Raw genomic sequence first — 8,217 nt, 5'->3', positions numbered from 1 at the left:
TCGGACGCCCAACCGACTGGGCGGTTGCCACCCAGGCGCCCCTCGAGATACACGTTTTAAAAGGTTAGGAGGGAGATGTGGTTACCTTCGGCAGAGGGAGGCGGCAGGGCGCCGCTGGAGAAGAAGCTCCCAGGCAGGTATAAGCATCAGTCACATGTCACTTCATCCTTCTGCTGCATCACAGGCGTGCAGCACCGTATTGTGTATATATCAAGTAAGACACAGCTGTGCACGTTGCAGGAAAACTCCTGAGACACACACAGTCCAAGTGGAGGTCAGCCTGGCTCCGACCCCAACAGGAGGGGATCCTGGGGCGGTCCCTGCTTCCTTCTACCACCAGATGCTGCATGGTACACCAGGCCTGCTTCCCACCTGGGCCTGGAGGGAGGAAGGCCCAGAGTCTTTTGCTGGGTGTCCACCCTGTGGCAGTCCTCTGCACCCCAGGAGCATGCAGCAGAACTGACTTCTGCTTCCTGCAGGCTGAGAACCAGCACCCACCTGTCCCCAGGGCCTGGGGAGGGCCCCTTTGCAATTCTCACTCCACTGGGGACCTCATTCCCCCTTCTTTCTGGAATAGGGCCCTTGTCCACCTTACCCAGTGCAGCCCCCATAGCCATTTCAGGGTCCCCACACCCTCTCTCCTAGGGAGAGGGCTATCGTTAGAGTCCCCAATTTTATTCACCCAAGGACTCCAAGGTGACATCCTAGTCCCTCTCTTTGTAGAACAGAGCAGAGGAAACCCTCACATCCTCAGCAGGCACCCTCCTACGTAGTGCCGCCATTACAAACTCCAAAGCAGTTGGTATTACGTATACTTCCTTTGAAGACTTTGTAATGCACCGACGGCATGCTGTTAGGTTCATGTATGAAAATTGCAGAAATTAGTAGCCCTGTCGCCAAGTTCCCCAGTTCTACCCAGAGGTCCTGATTGTTACCTACTACACACACACACAGACACACACAGACACACACACACACACACACACACACATGCAGGAGCATATCAGCCACACTTCTGCTGTGCCTTTAAAAAATTCTTAATATGCTTTGTGGATTGCTCGACAGCATTATGTCAAGAGCTGTTTCTTCATTTCCGTGGCCGCCTACTGTTTCGGGGTACAGCCCTGATGTCACCGAACAGCCCCCTATTAGTGGATATTAGGTGGCCTCCGATGCTTCGTTGTTTCTTAGGGCACTGTCATGAATGTTTTGTCCACATACGTTTCCTCACATGCGTGAGTACATCTTTGGAATCAGTTCTTGGAAATGACGTCCGTCCTCTCACTAACTCTCACGCCAACCCCTCGAGATTAAACATAGATGAGAACACGGAGGCTCAGGAAGCAAAGTGCTCCATGCAAGTGGACACAGGATGTGAACCTGCGATGTTTATTCACACGGTGTGGGTTCTGAGGAGATGAATAGCCCCTTCGAGGCGGTGCCCCCCACTCAAGTTCACCTCTGTCCGGAAGGGAGGGCTCTGGGGCCACTGCAAGGTGGCCGAGAGGGAGGCCGCACAGAGCTGGGCTCTAGGAGAGGCCTCTGGAGGGGTGGGCAGCATGGGCACCAGTGAGGGCAGCAGGGACTCCTGACCCAGGGAAACGGTGGCTCAGTAGCTTGAATTCCCAAAGGTAGTTCTGTGGAGGCGGCAGTGGCGGGGGGCTGAGGCTGGACGGTGATGTAAAATCTGGTGCCCCAAGCCTAGGGAAGCCACGCGGAACCCCGCTGGTCCAGAGATGTCGGCCAGGGCCACAGCCAAGTCTCTGCTCCCTGCCCAGACCTGCCCTGGGACCCCACAACAGCCTCTGCTGCCCTCCTAGCCAGTCCCCCACCCCAGATGTCCAAGTCAGAACTCCTACGTGGCCAGGACTTGGTCCCCCAGGCCTGTCCAGACACTATCATCTTTGTGCCTGCCAGAAGGTGCACCAGCGTTGTGTGAGGCCACTGATCCTCCCCTAGGCAGCGTTCTCTAACAGCTACATCAAGTCTGGACATGCTACCCTCCTGCTCCCCAGACTTCAGTGGCTCCCCACTCCTCCTCAGACAAATGTTGGCATTTAACGTTCTCCCCTACCTGTCTCCTAACCATCCTTAAATTCCTTAAGTGGGACATTAATCTGTCCCACCTCAGGACGTTTGCACTTGACTTCTGCTGCCTGGAGCATCTCTTCGTATAAGGTTCCTGCTTCTCACCCGGGCCCCCATGCCCTCTTTTACCCTCTCTCCCCATCTACTCTCTGCCCTACTTTGGCACCTGCTGGCCATGGCCGTTTGGTCCCCAACAATCCCACTCTGGTCAATTCCCCAACAGAGGGCTGGTGGGGGTTCAGAGGGGAGGACGAGGTGGGGGATCTCTGCCGCCTGCTCCCCATTACTTCAAGCCTTTGGCAGAGGCCCCACAGCCACAGCCCCCTGCCTGCCCTGGAGCTCACGGCCCCTGCCCACCCCTCCACCCCAGAGAGGGTGCTGGGCCCTGGTGGGTTGAGAAGCCCACGGCCTCCAGAGCTCCCTGACACATCCGTTGACCACTTCGGTTTGTCCTCCAGATCTCTGCTCTGTGTCATCCGCCAGGAGACCTCTTCCCATAGCAAACCCTTGGGGCAGGCCCCAGCACCAAGAGTCTGGGCCCTTGTGCACAGCCTGACTGGTCCCCACAGGACGCCTGGCTGGAAGCTGATCCCATTCTGCAGCAGTAGAAGCTGAGACTCAGGACCCCCTGTGCTCTCAGACTCCAGCCTCTGCAGTTCAGCGCCCACTGGATCGGTCCAGACAGTTGGAGCAAGAGCCCACAGCCAGATGAGGGAGGGAACGTGATACCCAGGACAAAAGTCAGGGCCAGTAGGGGCAGGGAATAGGCACGCAACTGTGTGCGTGTGTGTGTGTGTGTGTGTGCGTGTGCGCGCAAGCCTGAGTGTTCTAATTGCCTCTCCGGATATCTGGTTAGGGGACTATGCAGGTGTCTCTGTGACCTGCCAGAGGTGATATACAGTGTGTGGAGCCAGGGGCTTGGCTAGTCAGAACAGACACAGGGCTTGGAGTTGGAGGGAGGCGCAGAGGCAATCAGGGAGGAGCTAGGGTCTTTGGGAGGTGGGGTGATGCCCCCCACCAACTGGTCAGGGAAGCCCTTCATTGTGTAACAGCTGGTGGGTGCCAGCCAGCCCAGTGACAGGGTGAGTACGTGAAATGTGTGGTGGGGTCTTCCCAAGGGTTTCCGGGTGCTTCACCGTGTGTGCCCGTGGGTGGGAGGTGCATTCACGTCTATGCGGTCAGTTTAGAGGTGGCCAGTCCAAGAGTCCCTTGCAAGTGCCTCCACCCTCAGAGCAGGCTGCACGGAGACCCAAAGCTTGCCGGCCCTTCCTCTGCTTTGCCTGTGCCGTGTGGAAGGATGGCGGCAAAGCCCCCACCCCCTCAGGCCTGCTTCACCACCTGTGGATGGGGCCCGCCCGGCCGAGGGTCCCCTGCAGCCTCTCCCACAAACTGCCTTGCTGTGGGAGGAACCACAGGACATTAGCGCCTCCTTTCTGGACCTCAGTTTCCTCAGGTTAGATGTGGAGCATGCTGGGTCATGAACGTCTGTGTACAGACCTGGGGTGGGAGGCTTTTGTGTGGTCAATGGGCAGCGGTGGCTGTCCACATCCTGGGCCTGACACTTACCCTCTGACTGGAATGGATCTTGTTGGCACCAGCATCTTCTGCAGGGGCAGCTGATCCCGCAGTGAGTCATTTCTCTTCGTGGCCTCCCAGGGCTTCGGGAACTCTGCGTTGGGGGCCGTCAGCCAAGAGAACCTGCAGTGGGGCACCTGGCATCTTTAGGTGACCGGCAGCCATCAGCCACATGAATAGCTCTTGGTCATCTGGACCTTTCTGCTTGTCAGGTGGCGTTCTAAGCGCTTTATCAACATTAACCCACATGTCAATTCACAACCGTGCTATGAGGCAAGTCTGGTTGCCAACACTTTGTAGATGAGGAAATGAGGCAGGGAGAGGTCAAGTGACTTGCCCAAGGTCACACAGCTAGGAAGCCCTCCAGAGTTGCTGCATTTTTTTCCCCCAGGACCCTACACAAAACATTTAGAAACTGCTGCTGGCTGAGGCCCCAGAGCTGCCCAGTCTGGGGGTCTCTGCTGCTTTCTGAGTGCCCTGAGGGTTTTACAAACCAGTCCCCACCCCAGTCTGATCCCATCACATGTTTGGTAGGGGGAGGTGTTCATGAACATGCTCCTCAGGTGGTTCCTGTGAGGCCACTGGCCCAGAGGCAAGCAGCTGGCTATGGCTCTGGGATGGCCCCGGGGGTCCTGGGCACCCACCTAGAGGCCGTCAGCTCAGATTGGGATGGGGGTGGAGAAGGTGAAACCCAGACTGTCACAGAGCTGCACAGGGAGCTCCCTGGGGATGAAAAACCCCACCCCAGGCCCAGGCCATGGAATGTGCTAGGGGGTTAACTGAGGGGAGGCGGGACTTTGCCCTAGTGGTGGGGAGGTCTTGTACCTGTACGGAAACTTTCTGGCAAAATTTTCCTGGATCTTGGTGCTCCTCTTCTTATGTTGGGGGTACTTCTTGGGGTCCTTCAACCTCATCATGGAAGGGGGTTAAACTCTAGCACACCCTTCAGCCATGGCTGGAAGGCAAGAGGAGGCATCTCAGAGCCAGAGAGGTGGTGGGAGGAGCCGTTCTGGACCCAGACCAGGCACACGGTATCCCCTGAGGACTGCAGAGGGGACAGAAGTTGGGGGCCCTGCCAGCCTCATGGGGTTGAATGAAGGCCGGGTCATGCTGGCCTGTCACTGATGCCCGGCCTCACCACACTGCACCTGTTATGAACACTCTCACGTGTGTGTGTGTGTGCACGCAGCTTTGTGTACCTGCACCTGGGATGGTTCTCAACCAAACAGCCCATCCTGAGCCCCAGCAACCATGAATCTGTTCTCATGTCTATACCGATGGGATTTCACAAGCGTACCAATGGAATTACCCAGTAGGCATCTTTGGGAGCCTGGCTTCTTTCTCGCAGCATCACTCCCTTGGGAATTCTCCCAGTGGGTGGGAGAATCAGTGGGTGGTTCTTTTTTTCAGTGCTGAGCAGTGTTGGTTTTATTTATTTTATTCATTTATTTTTTAAAATTTGTTTCAGTTTATTTATTTTTTGTGGGAGGTAGAGATAGTGAACAGGGGACTGGCAGAGAGAGAGAAAGAGAGAGAATCCCAAGCAGGTTCCATGTTGTCAGCGCAGAGCCCAACACGGGCTGAAACGCACAAACTGTGAGATCATGACCTGAACTGAAATCAAGAGTCAGATGCTCAACCGACTGAGCCGCCCAGGCACCCCAGGGGTATCAGTTGTAACAGGAGCTTCCAAACAGCCTTCCAGAACGGCTGCACCGTTTCTGGTACTCACCAGCCATGTAAGAGGGACTGTCCTTTTAAGGCACCCGGTGCACATGCAGGTAGGTCAGCGCTGAGAAACGCAAGGGTTAAGGCCTGACCACTACTGTTTCCTTTGCCATCGAATCGCCCGACCCTTGCCCACCACTGTCTGTGCTAATATATCTTCACCGTGTCCAGAACAGCCATCGAGTCATGAACATGTGAGCTTAGAGCTTGTGATAGAGCCAGCCCCCCGCCATCCTTGGCTCCAGATTTGGTCCCTCGAGCGGACGGGTGAAGCCGCGGTGGGGCGCTGGCTCCTGGTGTGGAAAGACGCCCAGAAGCAGGGCTGGCTGACGAGCTAGTGTCAGGCCGGGACTTGGAGCAGGGCACCCTCAGCAGCCCCCCACACCCGCCCTGCTCCCACCTCTGCAGGGAGGTCGTGTCTGCCACTCTGAGAGCGGTTCTCTGGCTGCACACGCGTGCCAGGCGCACACACAAGTCACGTGAGCCCCAGGAGGCTTCTGCCTTCAGAAGCAGCCTTGGGGGGGGGGAGGGGGACAGCGACATAGGGGGAGTTGCAGACAAATGTCCTGGCTCCCTCTCCCCTCGGTGGGGACAGCTCCGCCGGGCAAAGGACCCAGTGGGACTGGGCTGGGTTGCCCCCGTGGTGACCACACACTATGTCTCCTTCCGGCCCCTCCTCACTTCCGGCCCCCTGCTTGTGCCTCCTGTGAGCTGCTCCCAAAGTACCTGCACTCGCGGGCTTGTCCCAGGGTCTGCGCTGGAGAACTCAAAGCAACAGGCCTCTTCCCCACAAACTCCGGAAATGTCTGCACTCACAAACCCATGTTGGGAAGGTGAAAAGTAACTAGCCATCCACCTAGCTTTGTGTCTCCACGCACACACATGCACAGGCACACGCGCGTGAACGCAGGGCCCGTGTGGCCGCCGTGTGGCTTCCCTCCCTCACACCACTCTGCTGCCTCATCCTCCCCGTGCCCCAGGCTGACCTGTGGGCTCTCTTCCCTTTCTATTCACCACAGCTACACCTCACCCATGGTAAAATACCTAGTGAAATCTGGAGGGATGCCAAGGGAGAACACAGTGCTTTTCCCAAGTCTGGGGTTCTGGGGTCCCCAGGAGGCCAGTGAACCTCGGGCAAGGCTGTTCCAGTGGGGACTCAGTGAAATGGGCCACGCTGCCCCTACTGCTCCCCTCGCCTCTGGGGCTATGAGGGCTTCTGGAAACCCTCACTGTGGGCAGAGGGTGTCCTTGCCTTGGGCAGGGGGTGGGAGTTGGCTGTGGTGCTGTCTGCTCCAGTGTTATGGCACACTGACCCCAGGGTCCTCGACAGGAGCTGAATGGCCTCACTGGACACAGACGCTCCTAGTCCAAGGCCAAGCCCACCTATCTGTGAGCCCAGAACACCCCGCTCACCTCCCCGGCTGGCCCGGTCTCTGATTCTGGAAGATCAGCGTTCCAAGAGGGCCTTTGCCTGGCCCAGAAATGTCAGCAGCAGCCCTGCTTGCGACCTGTCCCCTCAATCCTACCCAAAGGTCTTCCTGACCCTGAGCAGGGGGCCTTTTCCACTGACTTGCCCACCTGGCAAAGAGCTTTGCTTGAGGTGGGGTCCCTTTCATAGTCCTGGCCCTACAGCCCTTTACTGTCAGCCATACTTGGGCAGGTCACTAACTCCTGGCTATGGCTTTTGGCCCTCCTCCTCCTGAGAAGCCAGATGAGGGACCCTGCCCAGGATGGTGCCTGTGTCATGGTGGGAAGCCCAGGCTCTGGGCTTAACGAAGTGTCTGCTAAGCTCTATGCTTGACCTGATGGAGAACAGAATACGATCACCCCTGTTTTTCAGGTAAAGACACCAAAGCCCTGAAAGGTTAAATGTTTGCCTATGTTGCTCCCCACTGGGTGAGCAGGGGAAGAGGTGGGGTCCAGAAACCCATCGGGACTTCACAGCCTCAGACAGTCCTGAATGGGGCTAGAAGAGGTGACCGCACCAACAACGGACCCGAGGAAGAAGCCCTACCACAGGAACCTAGGAGTCTGGAGGAGGCGGGGGAAGGGACACCCCTCACACCCGCCCCGTACCTACCTGCAGACTCCCTAAGCCATGCGTGTGACCCTGCAAACTGACGGGGTTGAATCTACCTCCCTCGGGGGCAGGGTGGCCCCTGCAGAGCCCAGGGTGGGACTCTGACATCATGGCCTTCTGTCACAGGCACCGTCTCACTGCGGCTTCCCAAGCTGACCCGGAACTGTCCTTCCCAGCTGCCCAGACTGCCTCCCCAAGTTCTGGCAGTGATGGTCGGGGCTTAGGTCAGGGCTCCCTGGCATTGCCCCTACCCAGGTGTGAGAGAGATGCTGTGCCCCTTCAACCCCCAAGACTGGTCCCAGAGCATGGCGGCAGGGCCCTGGCAATAGCACTCTCTTGGTTCAGCAACGTAAAGAAACACAGGCCTTGGTGCACGGAGCCTCCAGCTGGAAATGAGTGGGCGATTGAACTGTTCAAGCTACAGGCTACTCACGGGCTGGCTTACGTGATGCCAGAAGGGCGGAAGCTGGCCATGGTCCTGGCTTCCATGCTACCCCAGGAACACTGGCCCTAGTGCCCCAATAGGCCAGGCCCAAAGGCTCATTGTGACATCAGAAGCCCTTGAAGTCACAATCAGTGACACCCCCAGCTGCTGAACTATGTGGTTCACAATCTGGCCTGAAGCCCCTCGGGCCCAGGGAATGGCTGTAGAGACAGCAGTGACGGCCTGCTGGCCTTTCTGCTCCCAGCACCCTGGGTGGTGCATGCATGTGAACATATTCTACAGCAGAGATCTCTTCCATGCA

At 57.5% G+C, this 8,217-nt stretch overlaps 1 protein-coding gene across 2 annotated transcripts; it reads right to left on the bottom strand.

The window, feature by feature from the left end:
• Positions 1 to 1,352: 1,352 nt before the first annotated feature.
• On the bottom strand, positions 1,353 to 8,006 carry CA2H3orf22 (chromosome A2 C3orf22 homolog). Of its 2 annotated transcripts, none has more exons than XM_043588303.1 (4): positions 7,917 to 8,006; positions 4,489 to 4,618; positions 3,655 to 3,786; positions 1,353 to 1,701 (listed from the first exon to the last, which is right to left on the bottom strand). In XM_043588303.1, the coding sequence occupies exons 2-4, from the start codon at positions 4,578 to 4,580 to the stop codon at positions 1,530 to 1,532; spliced, it is 396 nt and encodes a 131-aa protein (XP_043444238.1). In that variant the 5' UTR covers positions 4,581 to 4,618; positions 7,917 to 8,006; the 3' UTR covers positions 1,353 to 1,529. The 2 variants fall into 2 exon arrangements, with proteins under 2 accessions (XP_043444238.1, XP_043444239.1); XM_043588304.1 differs by having other exon boundaries at positions 7,905 to 7,995.
• Positions 8,007 to 8,217: the final 211 nt, after the last annotated feature.

The sequence above is a fragment of the Prionailurus bengalensis genome, chromosome A2 (genome assembly GCF_016509475.1).
Source record: "Prionailurus bengalensis isolate Pbe53 chromosome A2, Fcat_Pben_1.1_paternal_pri, whole genome shotgun sequence".
NCBI lineage: Eukaryota > Metazoa > Chordata > Mammalia > Carnivora > Felidae > Prionailurus > Prionailurus bengalensis.
The sequence above is the reverse complement of the archived record's forward strand: the minus strand, read 5'-3'. Positions and strand labels throughout refer to the sequence as shown.

Coding starts and splice junctions, on each gene's coding strand:
- CA2H3orf22 (XM_043588303.1), bottom strand. CDS start 4,580: ATGATGAGGTTGAAGGACCCCAAGAAGTACCCCCAACATAAGAAGAGG. Junction 3,787..4,488: donor GCCAGAAAGTTTCCGTACAG/GTACAAGACCTC, acceptor GCCCCACTGCAG/GTTCTCTTGGCTGACGGCCC. Junction 1,702..3,654: donor AGATCCATTCCAGTCAGAGG/GTAAGTGTCAGG, acceptor TGGCTTCCCTAG/GCTTGGGGCACCAGATTTTA.